Source organism: Onychomys torridus, unplaced genomic scaffold (genome assembly GCF_903995425.1).
Source record: "Onychomys torridus unplaced genomic scaffold, mOncTor1.1, whole genome shotgun sequence".
NCBI classification, from domain to species: Eukaryota; Metazoa; Chordata; class Mammalia; order Rodentia; family Cricetidae; genus Onychomys; species Onychomys torridus.
The window spans coordinates 49,987-70,392 of NW_023413892.1; the positions used below are offsets into that span (position 1 = coordinate 49,987).

Consider the following 20,406-nt stretch of genomic DNA (forward strand, 5'->3'; position numbering starts at 1 on the left):
AAGGGGGAACTGCTAGAACTGGATCCAACTGTCCTCAGGGAGGAGCCATCATCAAGAGGGGCATTAATGACTGTGTAGAAACAACTTAAAATCAATCTCTGAAAGGTATTTCTACATCATCCTTTCTTGTCTATTATCTCTTATCTGTTTTTCTTCTCCTAATACATCCAAATAGTCTCATGTTCACATCTATGTCTTCTTGTTCAAAAGTATGCCATACAAGAAAATATTCATGACCTGTGTTGTGATACTGCCTTACATCACAAAACTTGATGATCTATAACTCTTTCAAATTTTCCATAAATACCATGATTTCCTCATGTTTGTTGCTTAAAACCTCATCTATATATGAGGTAGTATATTGTGTGTATATTATTAACCATTAGTGTTGGAATTTGTATTCCTCTAAAACTTTTCTGATATAAGCAATAGGAGAACTTGGATTCTCTCAGACTCTGAGTATCTGGGGCTTCAGCTCATCACAAAGAAGGAGGGAGAAGCTCACATACAGGTTGTGAAATGCACTGCAAAGCAATTGTCATGTACACTGAATTTAATATTTTATATTTTCTTAACATTTCAAATTTACTGTAAGCTACAATAATTACACATGACCATGGACTGTTTATGATTGGGCAAGAGGAAGGAAGGCAGAGAGGAGGCATAACAGATCCAAAGGAAGTGTTCTGGTGAATGCAGAGCCAATGCCTTCTTAGATGCAAAGGGTTGGACAAGATGTCTAGTCTTTTGAGTACTGTGGAGCACACACTGAAAAGACAGCCTGTGCAGCAGTTGCAGAGGGAAGCTGAAGTCTAGTTTGCTGTGTGTGGAAATCTCTTTTTGTAATATTCATTGTACAATTATCTCTAGAGATATATTTTTATTATATGTAGGGGAACACCACAACAGAAATCCTAGGATTCCCTCAATCTTACTGTAAGGAGAAGGATTGTCTTTGACTTCAGATTATTGTGCACCACCCCTGATTTTTGAGATCGTAGGAATAAACTACCACAGGGGATATTTCTGCTGTGAGAAAATGATTCCAGAGTTTTATACATGCTAGGAAATCACTCTGCCTACTGATCTATATCCCAAGCAGTTTGCATTTTAACTATGCCTATCTTATAAAATAAAGAAACAAAAGTTTAGTTTGCATTATAATTTTTAAAATATTTTTATTACTTAAGTTTATGATATAATTTCATAATTTTCTGTTTCTTCTTCTTCCTACAAACCCTCCTTTATAGACCCCTGCTCTTCTTAAAATTCATTGCCTCTTTTACTTTAACTTAATTTATGTTGCAAACATAAGTTTCTTTAATGAGTGCAGATAGCATCAACTAGCTCTGTGGAAAGGATAAATATTTAGAATGGAATAAGTTTATACTGTTCAGTAAAGTTTCAGTTTAGACTCTCCTCAAAGAACTATGATTTATGTATCCCTGAGTAGTTGACTACGTTTCTAGTACCAGGTATGATTCCCTTTTTGTTGAGTAGGCTTTAAATCCAAATAGTCATTGCATAACATCTCCTAATGTAAGTATTTATAACTTTGTTTCCAATAAGTTCATCAGGTATCTACTTCACAGGATCTCATGATCTTATTGTTGGATCTAGACATCTACAAAAGATTAACTTGAATAATTTTCAATTTGCAGACATGTAAGAGAAACACCTTTTCACACAAACTCTCCAAGTTTCCCCATCTCAGTAAATGCACATGGTGCTTAGTACATATATAAAGGTTGTATCTCCGTCTTTTTTAAACTCCAGGCTTTTTGAAAGTTACCAGGTCCATGCCAAATTCTGTCTCCCAGCCAATACCCACCCCATCTCTCTATACATGGTCAGCATACTACCCTAGTGTTCTACTGCATTAGTTGAGAGCTGTACACCTAGACACACATCAATGTTTGTGGCCATATTCTAATCAAAGGCTTTCTAAGAGATCTCTGCCTGGCTGGATGCCACCTATCCACACTACAGTGCATATGCTTTTCAGCACTTAGAGAGAGGTTAGAGTATTTCCTGTGTAAGAACCACTATAAGAAATTTTATCTGGGCTTGCAGATTTTTATATCCTATGTAGTAATCTAAGTTATTTGATAATGGTTTTCTTTGATGTTGTTAGCTTTACCTAAAATCAGTATGGATACTAAAATCTCTTTTGGTGTGTATTTTCATTATATAAAATATCTTCATTATACTTTATTTTTGCTGTTTATTATTAAGTAAAGTATTTCTGAAAAAGACAAAAATGACCTTTGATATGTATTACCCAATTATTTTGACAAACCTTTTCAGTTGTAACCTAGAAGAAAAGCTGTGTGTTGCAGAGACTGTAGTCAGAGAAGTGACCCAAGTCCTTTGGGGAAGTTCAGATATCCTGAATGAATCCCAGACACTAGACAGTTGAATCAATACAGTAAGCAGCACTCTTCCATGGCTTCTGCATCTGCTCCTGCCTCCAAATTCCTGCCCTGCTTGTGTCCCTGTTCTGACTTCCCTTAATGATGAACTGTGATGTGGATGTATAAGCTGACTAAACCCTTTCCTTTCCAACTTGCTTTTTTGTCACGGTGTTTTAGTAAAACAATAGTAATCCTGATAATTACTCTTCTTATTGAACTTGTTAGAGCTATCGAAATTGTTTCATTGAACCTGTTAGCCAGCTTCCACAAGCACAGAGAATAGCTCATTTTATTTCTGACAAGTCTTTTGTTTTAAGATTTCTAATTGATGATGAAAACACTGATGATCCCTATTCTGGCAATGGAACTGTTATGTCACTTTACATGATACAGTCTACAAACACCCTGTTCTCATTCGGTAGCTTCCTGTGAGAAGTGAATTGCCCAAGAGCAGAACTGAAACCTGGAGTCACCTGGAAGAGCATTATACCTGACATCAGGTGCAACTACTAAGAAGGTGAGAAAAGAGGGAAGAACTCATATTGTGGACAAATCCAGATATCTGTTACAAAGTCCAAGAGGATCCTTGGTGTGTGCAAGAACTCAGGAACCCAAGAATGAAAAGAAGGTTGGCACTGACTTGAGACCTTAAAAATACAGGAGCAGAGGAACGTAGATGTAGATGTTTGGCTAAGAAGTGGAGGAGGGGTCATGCCAAGATGTGTTTCCTATGATCCCTGTAATTCTCATGCTTTCTAATCCCAGACTCACAGAAGCAGAAGCCACAGTCTGTGATGACTGCTGTAATAATCAAAGGGAGTCAATATCCACCCTCCCCATAAGGACAAGGCTGGCTCCCCACATGCAAATGAATGACCTAGCTCTAAGTTAAATCCCATCCTGGTCTATGGGAGCTCACATCTCTCTACAGGAGGCGGACCTCCTCCTAGGAAAAGGAGTTGTATGCTAGAAGATGAGACTATGGGCTCTTCTGTGCCTGGTGACATCCCTACCTGGTGAGTGTTACCATTTCATACATGTGCCAACGAGGGTTTGGGAGAACCTGTGATTGACAGAACTGACCCTCTTGTTTGAAGGGTTCCTGTACCAGATGCACCTTCAGGAGTCAGGACCTGGCCTGGTGAAGTCCTCACAGTCACTCTGCCTCACCTGCTCTGTCACTGGCTTCTCAATCACCAGTGGTTACTACTGGATCTGGATGAGGCAGTCCCCAGGGAAGAACCTGGACTGGATGGGGTACATAACTCACAGGGGGGATACTGTCTACAACCCATCCCTGAAGAGCCCCATTTCCATTACTAGAGAAACATCCAAAAATCAGTTCTTCCTGCAGCTGAACTCTGTGACCACCGAGGACACAGCCACTTATTACTGTGCAGGAGACACAGTGAGGAGACTTCAGCAGGAGTCCAGACACAAACCTCCCTGCAGAGGATCTCGGGACCAGCAGGGGGCGATCAGACCTAACTGACCTCAGGGACTCCAGCGCAGAGAAATAAAAATACCTGGTTTTCTCTGACTTGACTTCTCACTCCCTCAGGGCAGAGAGGTTTGGCGGTCATCTCTGTGTGTGTGTGTGTGTGATTTTGAAACACTGTGTTTTTTTGTAAAGTCACAGTGTTTATTTCTCACTCACAGCACCCCTCAAGATGGTAATATTTCTTGTAGTTTTGGTTGTGTACCTAGTCACAAGCTGAGTGATCAATCTGGTCTTGGGAATTTTTTTTTTTAATTGAAAACAGCTTTTTGGAACACAGCTGGCCTCAACATGGCTATAGTTTTCACAATAAAAAAGTGACCCCACTTTTGATTGTCCACAGCCTCTGCCTTCAGAAACATCTGTATTTCATAGCACATCCTAGACTGTTCACTCACAGCAATTGCTGTGATACCTAGAGAATGAGACATAGAATGGCATGGTAACCACACATCACTGCAGCTGCATTACCTTCCCTGTAATGCACAGGAGGGGATTTTCTAAAGTCAAGTGTGTATGGCTGAGATGCAAAAATTCTGCTATAAGATGGTTACTGCCCCCTAAAGATTGAATTTTTTGTGTAAGAAAATACATCACTTGTATTAGGATTAAAAACATCATATTAAGTTGCCGCAGACCACCCAGAGGGAGACCACCACTGCGGGAGAACCAGGGAGAAGGCTCAAGGAGAAGTCAGGAATCGGCGAGGAGAATAACAGACAGACACATGTGTTGATGTGCTGCTGCAATTTTACTTCTGTATAGGCAATGCTTATATACTTTTACAATCGAGGAACTTGGCAGGGGGTTACTTCAGGCCATTATTTTTTACAATTACTCAGAATCAGCAAGAAACAATGACAAGAGACATCCATATCTATTTTTGTGTATCACTTCCGCAGTGGGAGTTCACCATGGCTATTGTCTGAGGGCATGATCTCAGAATTTTGTGAAATCTGTCTCGCGCCAGTGACCACATCTGTGGGGAGCCAAACTCTTGCCAGCCTGGGTTATATTTTACTATCATATGCCCATTTGCTTTCCAAGCCGTTCTTCATAATTTACCCATCTGTTCCCAACTTTATCATAACTTCCTGTATATGGGAGCGGCTCTAGGTAACTTCCACCTTCGGGGGTCCACCTAGGGGCTGTCCACCAGCTCCCTCTTAAGAAGTACGGTGTATACCCCCCGGGAAGTGTGTGCTGGGGAATTTTCTCTAACTCTTTCTCTCTAGAAGGGTCTGGCATCCTATGTTTATTCCCTCGTAACATTTTTATTTTTACTTTCATTTTTGGGCTCTCTGGCTGTTTCTGACAAGAGCTCGCGCTGCTCTACTCTAAACAGGAACGACCCCAGAGATGTATTTGAGGAAGTCTTTTGAGCTTCCTCATACACTGGTCTGATAAATGGAGGTGCTCCAGGTACAGGTGACCTGGGTCATTCATGTTGGTGCCGACCTGTACTGGTTGTGCTGTTAACTGGAGAAGACACAGATAACACATATAGAGAAAGATCGTGATTAGTGCCAACAAGGACTGTCGTCAAGGCCATTTCGTTCTCCAGGGTTTCCTTGGATCCTCAGGCTGTATGAAGATTGTTGATTGTGGGGGAACCGCCTGAGGCCACGCTCCAGGAAGCTCCAACCTCAACCCTTCAGCTGCTGGGCCCCAGCACAGCAGCATACTTGCTACAGCTACACAGGTGTCACAGCTGTGGGCGTAGCATTAAGTAAATATGCATGTAGCTGGGGTTTTCTCCAGTCCCCTCAGACTCTACAGTACAAAGTGGGCATGGGGGAAGCATTGGCCGATGGATGAACAAAGGAGAGGAGGTCGTCTTATTATTCACAGAATAATCTGGATGGCAGGATCCACACCATTTCTCATTTGTCTGGGAGTAGGTAAACAAGGTTGGAATAAAGAAAATATTCCTGAGGTCTGTACTTCTAGTTCCTCAAGAAACTCAAGGTAAATAACTCTGTCTCAGAAGGACAGTTGACCTGAAATCTGCTACCTACTTATCTCCTGTATAGGTGCCCTCATTTAGAGAAGCCCCCAGTTCTAGGCTGAAAGTGAAGCCCTTGCTGATGAGTTCCAATCTCATTCTCATGCAAAGGTGCATCAAAGTATATATGTCCTGGGACTGTTGTTCTGTCTGGTGTCTGTTCTCTGAAGTGAGTGTCACAGGATTTAAGGAAGGGGAACTGGGCATGTGTCTCATAGTGTGTGTGACTAGTGATAATGTTCAGTGTTCTTGGGTGTCCTATCCAGGTGTAGCTTCAAGAGTCTTGTCTGTTCTGGTGAAACACTCACAGGCCCTGTCACTCAAATGTTCTGTCTCTAGATTCCCTGTAACCAACTATCCCCTTAACGGGATACAACAGCATAAAAAAAAAAAAAAGACTAGATAATGTTGGTGTTATAGTATTGATTGTTGGAGACACAGCTTCTATTTGGAACCTCAAATCCAGAGTCAATATTAATATGGATATCTCCAGTAGCCACTTCTTCAAAAATCTGAACTATCAACCATGTCTTACTGTGCCAGAGAAATGGGAAGGAGACTTCAGTGTGAACTCAGACACATCTCCCTGCAGAAGAGCTCACAACCAACAGAGATACTTAAGAACTGCTGAGCATTCTCAGAACTGCTATATGCCCCTCAAATCGTAATAAGTGCAGTCCTACACCGTGTGCTTCATCCGAAACATGCTTATAGATGTTTAGATGTCAGAATGTGTAGTTTCCTCCTTCTGCTCAAGCAGTCCTCTAGAGACCTTCGCTATTGACATTCTATGACAGTTACTGCTCGTTTACTTTCTAATAAGCATATCATTGTTTCACTATAGACCATATAAGATACCCATTTGTCCCCTATCAGATGGAATATAAAACTTTCCATGTTTTTCAATGAATGTCTGTAGTTCTAAGAGTTGGTGATGGTTATTAGTTCAGTTGGAAATCTTGGGGAATTCTAAGTCATCTGAAAACCATTCTTGTTATTTTTCTCACATGTGGAGGAGAAGCCAGGTCCTCCATGAATTTAGGTGATTTTCACAGATGGTGGGAAAGCAAGTTGTTTATATTTCTGGCTTCCAACGTGTGAATATCTCTAATAGGGTACAAGTGATTATCATTTAACACACAATGCATGCTTGAGATTTGCATTCTTGTAGAGATTTCTTTCTATCCCAATGTACCATGTAATGATTCCCTTGAAAATGTTTTGTGTGCCCTTGGCTTGTGGAAATGTCTGAGTGACCATTGTGCACATGCCAGCTGATGTCATCTACAGTCTCTGTTTTATTGCCATTCCCTTTGGCAATAGAGATTCTTCGTCTCTGTTTCCTGCTTTTTGTTAGTATTTTGTTGTTAAGACTGTCTCCATATTTACTGCTATGGAACTCTCTCTTTATGCTAAAGGTAGGACATTTTATCTGTGAGTTAGGAAAACATCATGGGGAGAAGTGATGTTTGGTGTTGGTTCAGTGTTAATGATGATCAATTTCAGGTGTCTGTAAGAGGAAACACACACACACACACACACACACACACACACACGCACACACACACACACACACACACACACACACACACACAAACCTTGGCTATGTGTGAAGAACTTTTGGAGAACAAACAGACTATGGAATATTGAAGTACTGAGATTAGGACAAATAAACATAGCTCAAGGAACAGTACAGTGTGAAGTTGAAAATCAAAGGATCCACTATCTCTTTGTAAACAACAGGGTGAGGGTTAACCCACATGGCTGCCAGTAAAATAGGATGATCTCTCTCTCTCTCTCTCTCTCTCTCTCTCTCTCTCTCTCTCTCTCTCCCCTGTGTGCATGCATGTGTGCATATGCATCATTAACAAAGTTATTTTCCATGTGCATTGAACAGCAAATAAAGCATCCCATGTATGAGGGTGATGCCTTGTTTAATCACTCCAAATAACCTAAATAATAAAAAGTTCAACAAACATTATTGTTTATCAAGCATTGCCTGTATGCTGTCTTCAATTATTCTTTGTATTCATTTTATAAGATTTATTCAAACCTATATTTTGTTTTCAGCAAATGATTGTCATAACATGTGTAAAAATACACAAGCAATAATCTTGAGTCAGGAATATGGAAGAGCACAAGATTTAGGTTAGAACTTTGCACTTTCTTATGCTGAAAATGTTGATTATGTGGGAAATCCAAGGCAAGTAAAGTTGGTTATAATGTTCTTTTAAAGGAAAGTTAAAGAAACTGGCTGAATACATAGTACTATAGCGGACTGAAGGTTTAAGTGACCAAAAAATACATTATCAACTCTGTCTAGAAAGTCCAATAAAGGTTTTAGCCTCTTAGAATATAAGAGATACTTTTAGCTATCATGTATTTCCATGCAAGTATAATTCCTGTAAGTTGTTTAAAAGTACTGTTAAAGTATTTTTCACAGAACACACATAACATTCAAATGCATGTACATGTTAATTTAAGATGAGTTCTGAGATTACACATTTTTCTCTGGTCTCATAGTTTTTTGCATTCCTAACCACATTGCTCTAACCTATATGCTAATGCCTTTTAGGATATGGCCCTACACTGATACAGCATTAACTCTCGCAGTACCTTGGTGGTAAGTTGTATTCAATAGAGACATTCATGTTTGCCACAACACATTTCCCTTAAGATTCTATCTATATTAAGCACATAACATTTATATTGACATTGAGAAAGAATGTCTACTAGAGGAACATGCAAAAGAAATGTTCTGAGTGAAAATAACTTCTCACTGACATCAAACCATTCAGCTTACCAGGTACCACAGCATTTATCCAAACCAACTTCTCTGTACTGTGTAGAATATCAGTGATTTTATAAAGCACCCCTGTCTCCTCCATCTGGAAAGCAGGGATTGACCAGAAGGCAAGAGATTCTTCTACTTCGGGCCTCTTCATTGACTGGGTCTCTACAATGTACTGGGAAGGCATCTGTCAAGTGGCTCTAAGACCTTGGATGAAGAACTTACCTGATACCTGATGGATTCATGCAGATCACATGATACTCATTAAGTGTCTCCTTCACCTTGTGAAAGGTGAACAGACATTTCTTGTCCTCTAAGGCCCATCACTCCTCTGCTGTCCTCTGTGCAATGTATAGAATGTTGACACCACCATGGACTCTCTTTTTCAAATATAAGCCACAGAGTCAGGACAGAAAGGAAAGAGAACTTCCCTTAGCTATGAATTTGGAGGAGCATCAACAACAAATCTAAGGCATGTTTGGTTGTTAGGTTTGAACTAGCTGGACCCATGCAAGTTTTATACGGCCCACCTAACATGGAACAGGTGGATTTCTCAAGGAGAACCAAAGTTTCCTTCCTCCACAAAATTCTGTCTTACCTCTGCCCAAATGTATCACAATAACACATGATTGCAGGGACAATCTTCCTGCCCTGTAAGGAATGGCTGAGAGTCTTTAGAACTGTCTATAAACATTTCATAGCAACCCCATTATAGGAGTGAGAATCATCAAATAGAGACCAGGATCATCAAGGAAACACAGAGGGACATAGATTGTTACTTTATATTATGGTTTACAAATGACATCAATTTCATATAATCAATGGAACTGACAGATTTTTGTGGTCATGAAACAGCAAAAGGGAAAATCAAAATAACTTAATTGTGCAGAGACTGAAGAGCAGGTGCATAGAGGGGACAGCATGGGTGTTTCCTGACTGCCAGAGTCTTTTCCTCTCAATTAACCACATACAAGCCTCAGGAGACGATCTCCTGTGTCAGTTAGAACCCTTGTCTTGAAAAACACACTATCTGACAGATAAGTGCAGGTAATTCTTAAAATCCATGTCACTCTCCTGGGAAGTTCCCCAAACAGAAATGACACACTCAAAGTTTCTCTCGGTCACCATGAAGATGGTTTTTCTCATGGTAAATGAATTCTGCAATTGACAGCTAAGACCTGATAATGGAGACACAGTTTCAAGACTCTTCATGTTGAGTTTTGCACAAAATATAGAGTTTTGCCCAAAATATAGAAGTGTCATATATGTGTTGAACATATGGAAGACATCTGTGAAGTTCATGTCATTTACAGGACATTAAACTTCAGTGTTTCTCCATGTATTTTTTCCAGATGAACTGGTATCAGTGAGAGTAGGGTATTGAAAATTTACCCACAGTCAGTACATTGCGTTACCTATGTTCTATATTTTAACTAGTGGTATACCTTTTGTGAAATTTACTTCAAATTTTGATTATGTGTGTGTGTGTGTGTGTGTGTGTGTGTGTGTGTGTGTGTGTGCGTACAATATTCTTTTATTGGACTCTTTGTTTAATGAGTATGAACCAATCTCTTTTACCTCTTTTAAGAAGTTTGGATTGACATCAAATCTATCACATATTATAATAATTATGCATGTTTATTTCTTAGTTCCCTGTGCTTGGAATAGTTTTTTTCCAACCTGTAACCTAAGGTGTTGTGTCCTATGATGGTGAGAATGCTCCCATTTTCTAATCCATTCTGCTTGTGTGAAACTTTTTATTTTGATATTAAGACCATCAATACTTAGCATTATTTTTGGAAGTAGTATAATTACTGCTGACATGTGCTGTTTCTGGTGTTTTCTTAGAACTCTATATTAAATATTCTGAAATTATTTACTCATTCCATATGACAGACTTCTCTTCGGGCTAAGTATCCCATTATTCATTATTCTTGGTGGAGCTGGACTACTGATCATATGTTGCTTTAACTACTTTTATTGTGGAAAGATTTTTCCTTCAATTATCACTTATAGTTTTCTTATATATAGTTATCTGGGTTGACAGGTTTTTTTTTTCTTTATTTTTTTATTTGAAACAGGGTTTCTCTGTAGCTTTGGAGGCTGTCCTGGAACTCACTTTATAGACCAGGCTGGCCTCGAACTCACAGAGATCCACCTGCCTCTGCCTCCCAAGTGCTGGGATTACAGGCATGAGCCACCACTGCCAGGCAGACAGTTGTTTCTTTAAGAACTTGTAGTACATCTTTCCAGCCTTGTATGACTTCAAATGTTTTTGTTTGTATTTCAGGTATTACCCTGATGGACCTGCTTTTATAACTGGCTTGATATCCCTTGTAGCTTTCAATACCCTTTCCTTATTCTGTGATTTTATTATTAAACTATAATATATCATGGAAAATATCTTTCATGTCCCTACTGTTGTTCTTTAGTGCCCTCTAGATACCTAGATATCCATTTCTTTCTGTGGGTTTAAGATTTTTTCTGTTTTTATGTAAAACATTCCTCATGCCATTGCTGTGGTATTCTTTTCCATGTCCCCAGTCCATAATCAAAAGATTGGTTAGGTCTCTTCTTGGGATCCCAAACCATCCCATGTTCTCATTACATACATTTAAAATTTTCTTCTTATCCTTTCCTGAGTAACTCCTTGTCTCTACAATATGTTCCAGCCTTGATTCTCATTTTGTTTTTGACATAATTCGTTTTGTGGGTGAGTCCTTCCAGTGAGGGCTTTCTGTTTCTTGAATTATTAACATTTTCATTTCCATATTATTTCAGTTTGTTTTCTTCAGCAATTCTTTGCCTTTTTAATTGTTTTCATACCTGTATTTCTCCTCATTTCATTCATATCCTTTGACATCCTTTTGGATGAATATACTGCTGCCTTGAAATTTATTCATATCCTCTTTGAATTCTGTAAACATAGATATAATCATTCTTTTGAATTCTTTGTCTAGAAAGACACCTGTCATTATCATTGGATTTCATCACTATGGAAGTATTAATATAAGCATGGAGAGGAAGTAACATCTTGTCTTGGCTTTTTATGTTACATCTGAATGTGCTCTAGGACTTGTATCCTGAAACATTACTGTATTTATTAGGTATGAGAGTTTTCTATGATATACAGTAGGGACTTTCAAGTAAAGAATCATGTCATCTGCAAATAGGGATTATTTGACTTATTCCCATTATATTCTGATCTATTTTATGTCTTTTTTCTTGTCTAAATATGATAGATGAGACTAAAAGCACTATATGAAATATGGGAGAAGATAGCTTATATCTGTCTTTGTGTTATTCCTGATTTTAGAGGAAATTCTCTCAGTTTGTCTCCGTTTAATATAATTTGGCTATAGGTTATTCAATGTAGCCTTTCTTATTTTGTTGCACATGGCTTCATCTCTAAAGAGTTCAGAACTTTTCTCATGAAGGCATCTTGAACTTTGCCAAGTGACCTATCAGCAACATTTAAAATAATTATGTCATTTCAATCTTTGTATTTATTTATGTGGTGTATGATACTGACTGATATTTGTTGAACTAACCTTGCTTTTTAGAAAGAAGCCTTCTTGGTTATAATGTATAAATTCTGTGGTGAATGACTGAATTTGATTTACAAGTATTTTGTTGTTAAGAATTTTTGCATTTTTGTTCATGAAATGACTAGGTCATAATTTTTTGTAGCATCTTTACATTTTTCAGTTATCAAGATAATATTGACCCCATAGAATAATTTGGAAGTGTTCAGTCAGTTTTTATCTTACAGAAGAAGTTAAGCGGAAGTGGTATGCAGTCTTCCTTGGAAGTCTGATAATCCAACAGTGACTTTTTCTGCTACTAGGCTTTTCCTTAATGTAAGGTTTTAAGAACAGCATCAACTTATTGATAATAAGTCCATTTATATTATTTACATTTTAGGGCCTTAATTTTGGCAGACAATCTTAGCTCAGAAGTTCTATTTCTTCTGGGTTATCCAGATTTTCAGAGTATATATTTTCATAGCAATTTCTAATGATGCTCTGCAGCACGGTGGAGTCAGATATGAAGATTTCCTTTTGATATGAGACTACTACCTTTGAAATTATTTGTTGAGTCATTCTTCCTTTTTGTTCAAATCATTTTTATGCAGGTCTGTACTATGTTCAGGAGAAGATTAAGTCATGAGAGGGATAAGACATTATTTTCATTGGTGGAACTGGTGTACAGGACTACTGTTTACATGAACAGGCACTATCCAAGTGTCAAAACACCCCTTGATTGTTCTCTCTGCCCTTGCCTTCCTGAGTATCTCTTCAAGTTTGATTTCTCTGCTTTGGGAAATCTCTGCTGGGTGTGTAGTCATGAGGCTTTTAGAGTCAGGAGACACAAACCTGTAAGATCCTGACAGAGGCATGGGCATACCTCTTATAGCAGGGAAAGGTGTAAGCACAGTTGGAGGGTATGGGGATAAAAGATTCTGGAAAAGCCAGGAATTCTGGCTTAGATGCAAGAAGCTGGAGGATCTGCAGTCTATAAGTAGTAACAATGTCTACTCAGCAGTTAAGGGAAGCAAGACCTTGGAGAAGAATGCCTGATATGGGGGATGGAGCAAAAAAATAGCATGATGGGATGGAGGGAGGTCATAGGAGGAGAGTAGGCTTTGTGAAAAGGAGGCCCTGGACTACCTGGTGGTGCAGGGAAGGACGTATCTGGAGGGCCAGGTGGGTCTTCTCAGAGAGAAAGTGCACAGCTCACTAATGATTAAAGAAAGACAAGTCCCTGAGGATTTGTGGGACAGAAGGATATGGAATGGAAAGAAATAGGCCTACTTGATACCTTATGGAAGTCACAGAGGAGCAGGGAGTACCTTTCAGATTCAAAGGAGGTGGCCTGCATGGTGGGCTTGTGAGGTCACTCCTGGAGGAGCAAAGTGGTACACACAGGTCTTCGATGTGCTTTTATTATTGATCAAAGTATAATCTCAGATAGTAGTTATGTTTATGTAATGGAGTTCCTTTATTTCTTTAAGGATCAAACATTGAGTCTTTTCTATGCTATACTGTACCATTTTGTTACTTTATTTTAATGCATGTATTCATAACTTACTGGACCTTATACAATCTCTCCTAAAATTATAATATTTAGCTTTTTCATATCTTTATTTGCTATGGATTTATGTGATAATTTCTGCTAAAAGTGAAGAAGTTTATATGGTCAAACCACAGTGAAGTACAGATGCAAGATTATATCATTACTTATGACTAACATTAATACTAAGTAACTTTTCCCCTTTCTTTTTTCCCTTCTATTTCTTCTTTGAGACACAAGTTCATATATCCCAAGCATAACTCAGACATATAATTCCCCTGATTCCACATTTTCTTTATTCATGCAGTACTGGAAGTGAACACAGGGCTTCCACTTTGAAAAAAAATGTTTTCTACCAACTGAGCTAAGTCCCCAGGCCAATCAGTAGTACAAGATTCTATAAATGCAACCTTGGCCCATATCTCATCTCAGATATCTGTACCATTAATTGTGTCATGTAAGGCTCACATCTCTCAGCTCATGATATAGCCAGAACACATGCAAATTACGTTCCCCTCTGCTCATGAAAACCAGCCCTGACCCTACAGCTCTGACAGAGACAGCCAACTCTGAACTCACAGGTCCTCCCATTCTCTGATCAGCCCAGAACATAAAACGGACAGCATGGAGTTGGGACTGTGCTGGGTATTTCTGGTTGCTCTATTAAAAGGTAATTTATAGAGAAGAGAGGCTGAATAGGAGTGAGAGGGGTAGTGAACATTTGTGTCAGTTAACTAACAGGATTCTGTGTGTTAGCAGGTGTCCAGTGTGAGGTGCAGCTGGTGGAGTCTGGTGGAGGCTTGGTGCAGCCTGGAAAGTCCCTGAAACTCTTCTGTGAAGCCTCTGGATTCACTTTCAGTGATGCTTATATGCATTGGGTCCGCCAGACTCCAGAGAAAAGGCTGGAGTGGGTTGCTGAAATTAGAAACAAAGCTAATAATTATGCAACATACTATGTAGAGTCTGCAAAAGGCAGATTCACCATCTCAAGAGATGATTCCAAAAACAGCCTTTATCTGCAAATGAACAGCTTGAGAGCAGAAGACACCACCATTTATTACTGTACTAGACACAGTGAGGGACCTTCAGTGAGAACCCTGACACAAACCTCCCTGCAGCGGTGCTCAGGACCAGCAGGGGGCGCAGAGTGCACATGCAGAGGAGGGGCAGTGCAGGATCAGGAGCAGGAACAGCTGATTGCTGTTTGATGTGGTCACAGCTGTCCTCCATCTACTCACTTCTCAGACTGTTCTCTACATTTTTGGTTTGTGAAACAGTTCTGCAATCTGAAGTTTTAAATATATACACTACACTGTCGAACATGAACTATGTGTGGATAATCACCTCTGATTGCAAAAATTACTCTGCTGAAGTCACCAGGGTGAAATTCTTAGAAGGTCCACAGCATTCCTGAATTTTCTCCCTCAGGACATTCAGGGCAAAGCCTCAGTGCTGTTCTGATTAGGACAGCGTTTCACATTAGGGGAGCCATGAGGGAGGTGAGGCCACACACCCCAAAAGTTCTTAAGTCTTGTGATTTTCCTGATAACTGCACACATCAGGCACAGATCTAAGCTATTTGAATTAATGTTGATTCAGTTACTTAATCTGTAACAGTCATCATCATATCTTTCTTTACATTTAGTTCATAGCTCCTGGCCTTTGTTCTAAACACAGACATAAGCCACTGACCATAAACTCAGCTGAGGCCTAGGGTGTAACTCTGTGGGCGAGGGGTGACTGGGAAGGTTGTAGGTTAATGAAAACAAAAAACAAACAAACAAAAAAAGAAAGACAGACAGAAACAAAGAAACAAAGAAACAAAGAAAGAGAAGAAACAAGAATGTGCCCAGTCTGGGAAGAGCAGACTGACTTGCTGGCCAGGCTCTAGAGCACCTTCTGGCCAGGGGCTTGCACACAGCATTTGGAGCACTTTGTAACTGCACCACCTGGGGCAATTTGTAGGTTTCTGGGATGTAGATTTTGAGGAAACACCTAGAGCTAACTAGTTGCTGGAACAGTCAGCAATGAATTTGAAATCTGGTGGGGCCACTTGCCAAGGAACCAGCCCTCAGCAGGTCAGTTACTGAAGATATAAACAAGCACTAAATGTTCTAATACATAAAGGATAGCTCACATAATCTGTATATATATAACCAATTCCTTGCAATGCCAATATCAATTCCTTCTGTTGCCTCACATCTGCTCAATCAGAAGATAAACCTCCATCTGATTCTGGAATTCCTCTACCACCCCCCCAATCCTTGTCTCCTAAAAACCCTGCCATGACTGAGTTCAATGCTCCCCTTGATCCAACTGTTATTTACTAGTATCTTGAGGCACTGTGTTAGTCATTAAGAGTTGCTCTTTACCTTGCAAGAAAAGCCACGTGTCACTACAAATCCCAATATAAGCGTTTATAAAGAGGGGAGTGCTTAGGCCTATGGAAATGATTGTGCAGGGAGAGAGAAGAAGAAGAGGAGGTGGGAGGAGTCTGTGACCCACTTTTTATGTATTCCCCTGCACATGTGCATATGGGTTTCCACAGCTTTGTCAAATATGTGTATAGATTACATTATCACACTGCACACAATTTAGGTGATCACAAAGTGTAGGATGTAGGCCCCAGGATGACTAGGTTCTTGATCGGATTTGGATGGCACACATGCTGTCATGTATCTGGGGTAGTTGTGGTATTGTGTTCCCCACAATACATTGTGTGTTCCCCATAATAAACTTATCTGGGTCTGCGAACAGACACCACTAGATATAGAGCCACAAATGGTGGCTAGAAAATGGGCAGAGTAAGCCATAGCAGAAGTTGGGCATTGGAGGTGCCGCCTTTGATCCCAGCACTTGGGAAGCAGAGCTAGGTGGATCTCTGTGTGTTCAAGGTCACTTTAGAAACAGGAAGGAATGGTTACACATGCCTTTAATCCCAGAAACCCAGCCTTTAATCCCAGGGAGTGGTGCAGAATGTAGAAAGATATATAAGGCGTGTAAACCAGGCACCAGAGTTGGTTAAGCATTTGGCTGGTTTAGCGTTCAGGATTTGGAGCAGCACAGTTCAGCTGACAGCCATTGGGATGAGGGCTCAGAAGCTTGCAGTGTGAGGAAATAAGACCAGCTGAGAAAATAGGAAGGTGAAGTAGCTGTGGCTTGTTCTGTGTCTCTGACCTTCCAGCATTCACCCCAATAACTGGCCTCAGGTTTGATTTTATTAATAAGAACTTCTAAGATTCATGTTACAGGTAGTGGCTAGGAATTCCAAATTTCTAGACTCTGCTTATTATAAAAATGGTGGGTGAACAGGAAAGCAGGTGCATGTCTCCCATAACTGTTTGCTGTTGATATGGTGAGCATTGGTTAACCCTTGTCAGTTCGGGGCTTTTGGGGTAGCCTGATGTCCTGAGGTAGTGGATTGTCCTTCACTGCTTTGGGTATTGTCTAATACCTTCCAATGCTTAGGGCTCTGTGGTCTGTTTGGGTCAGAGAAGCTGAGGTGGGTCTGAACTGTCCAGGTGGACTCAAGCTGGTTTCGGAGCTCAGAAGAATTTTTAAACTATTAAGAAGAAACAGCCACAGAACATTTAAAATCTTGAGCTGGTTGTCATGATATTATAATTATTTAGTACTCTGCACTCTTAATTTCATTGGTTACTGTAAGTGAGAGCAAGAGAAAAAGGCTTGGAACATGCTTTTAATTTTTATCTGGGATAAGCCTTACCTGGGACAGATTTTAAGGCACCTGTTTCCTGTTTTAGATTAGCATCCAGAAGACACAGGTGATCATTTTAACAGTAATAGATAATTATATTGAAGTCTGTTTTGGGGGAGTCCAGAATTTTTTAGGTCTTGGAGTGTACATACCTCTGGACTATTACTGTTCCTTACCACCTGGGTATATTTAGTGGTCCTTCAGGCTACACCTTCACCAGCTACTATATGCACTGGGTTAAGCAGAGGCCTGGCCAGGGCGTGAAGTGGATTGGATATATTAATCCTAGAAGTGGTACTGACTACAATGAGAACTTCAAGGACAAGGCCAAACTAACTGTAGACAAATCCTCCAACACATCCTACATGGAGCTCTGCAACCTGAAATGTGAGGACTCTGGGGTCCATTACTGTGCAAGACACAGTGTTGCAACCACATCCTGAGTGTGTCAGAATCGCTGGAGGAGCAGGAAGCTGCCCTGGAACTGACAAGACAGATAAGATTACTCTGGAGGCTTGCTCAAATATCATCATTTTGAAGGTTCCTTTTTCACGTCACAGTCTTATAGAGACTTTGTCATCTTTTCAAAAGGACTCTGGGAATAAAGTGATGCTGATTCAGAATGTCCCTACAATAAACCATAACATGACCAGATCTTCATCAGTGACCACTGCTATTGACATGATTCTTCATTAATAAAACAAGAAAAAAAGAACAAGCTGGGGAGATTGGAAATTTTGTGGAGTAGGTGGTAATAAAATATAATATTAATTTGGCCAGTAAAATACAAATCAACAATTTTAGGACAAACAAAATCCCCTTTCAAAATGCAATTCGATTTATTTTACACCACACCAAATACTTTGTTGGAAGTTGCCCCATGGATTTTAAACTAGTCACTTTACCATTCTCAATAAATCTAGTTTTATATATTTGCTTATAGGTAAGTCTAATCCTGAATTACTTTTGGTAGTAGTAATCAAATTCCTTATTATTTTAGAATCAGAGGTGGAGTGAATGTTTTGGATTAAAATCCTCAGGGTGTGGAAATTTCTACTTTGTCAACAAACTGGGCTCCTACTTAGATAACATTGGGGCCAAAGCAGTGTGATTCCAGCTGGAATATAAGAGCCTTTTTCATGTCATCCTGAGCACTGGGTGATCATTTCTCTGTTTCCTAAAATTGTATCGTCTTTGTCACCAGTTCTAGATTGACACTGATTGACAACGAAATGACATCACTATATACTGCACGAGTTCTACCATCCCTGCATATACTTTTTTTTTTCTTACAGGCAGTAAGTGTAAACTAGGACCCCCTTTGATTTTTGGTTCTGTTATAAATTTAACATGTCTGAGTCCAATAATTTCTGTCTAAATATGCTTTTTAGTATTGTTTGGTTTGTGTTCATTTAGGAAAACACACACTTGGGCTACACAAAGGCTTAATGGTAAGGAAAGAAATATTTTTTCAATTAATAGCATGGCTACAATCTTTTTTGGTTAAAACAACAATAACAAAGTGGAATTCTCTGGTTTAAACATTTTTTTAACTAAGATAAATGCCAACAAATTATGTAACCAAGATCCTGTGACTAGAAATCCCAATTAGTTTCCCATCTCACCTGGCTCTTCTCACATACATAAGTATCATCACATTGAGAGTTGACTGGGATGTCTGTTTTCTTGTATCACATTTAATTTTCTCATAGAATTTGTTCTCACAGTTCTTCATTTCCCTCCAGGAATTTTCCTACAGATCATATGTTACTCATGAAATGTTCCCTGTGCCAGGTAAATGTGGACAGAAATCTCTTCTCTTCCAAGTCCTAGTGTCCTCTGTGCAACATAAAGTGTCAGGCCACCATGAGCTTTCTTGTTCAAATATAAACCGCAGAGTGAGGATAGGAAGAAAAGAGGTGTTCTCTTATCTGTGAATTTTGGAGAACCATCAAACAAAAGAGTAAGTTTGATATGAATGGTTTCTGTTAGATTTGAGCTATAGGGTCCCAAACAAGTTTCATGGTGCTGACTTGCAATGGGATAGGCTGGATTTCTCAAAGAGAGACAAAGCTTTTATCCTTCACAGAATTCCATCTTATGGCTGCCCTGATGCATCACATTAACACAAGATTCACAGGACAATGTGTGACTGTACAGGATTGCTGAGAGATTATAAACTGTCTACATACATTTAATAGCAATTCCTACATGGGAGTGAGGTATAATCATTTAGAGACCATGTTCTGTCAAAATAAACACACAGGACACAATCTGGTGTTGTGTAGAATGTTTTTCAAATGACATCAAGTTCATATAATCAATAGTATTGCTAAATGTTTTTGCCAGGAGACAGTAAAAGGAGAAAAACAAAATTTAGTTGTGCAGAGTCTGAAGAGAAAGTGAAGAGGGGCCAGAAAGGGTGTTTCCTGAATACTCAAAGATTTAACTCTCAGTTAACCCCATATGATGAGCAGGAGACCATGGCATGTGGCAGTTATAATCCTTGTCTAGAAGGATATAAGACCTGACATAGAAAATTCAGTTACTTACTAGATTCTACGTCACTCTCCCTGGGGATGCTACAAAAGTGGAAATTACACAATGCAAAGACCCTCTCAATCACCTTCAAGACAGTATATCTCATAATAGAATGAATCACATATTGGAAATCTAGAACTGACAAACTTGAGTCAAGGAGAGGCAATTTCAAGGCTCTTCCTGCTGAGACGACTCCCATTCAGTATGGAGTGTCATGTCCTGGTGAGATGACAGGACTGAAGAGATGCAGGGACATTGAGCAGGATCCCAGAGTGGAGACTCTAGATTTTTCTACACATTTTGGTACTCACACACTTGGTTACTCTATTAATTTGAAAATGTTTAAAAATAGAGACCTGGTGTACA

General features: G+C 39.5%; 1 gene segment (V, D, J or C); it reads left to right on the forward strand.

Moving 5' to 3' along the window:
* The first annotated feature begins 14,405 nt into the window (after positions 1 to 14,405).
* On the forward strand, positions 14,406 to 14,989 carry LOC118576552. The segment is given in 2 exon segments: positions 14,406 to 14,451; positions 14,541 to 14,989. Coding segments are annotated over 2 exon segments (495 nt in total).
* The last annotated feature ends 5,417 nt before the right edge of the window (positions 14,990 to 20,406 follow it).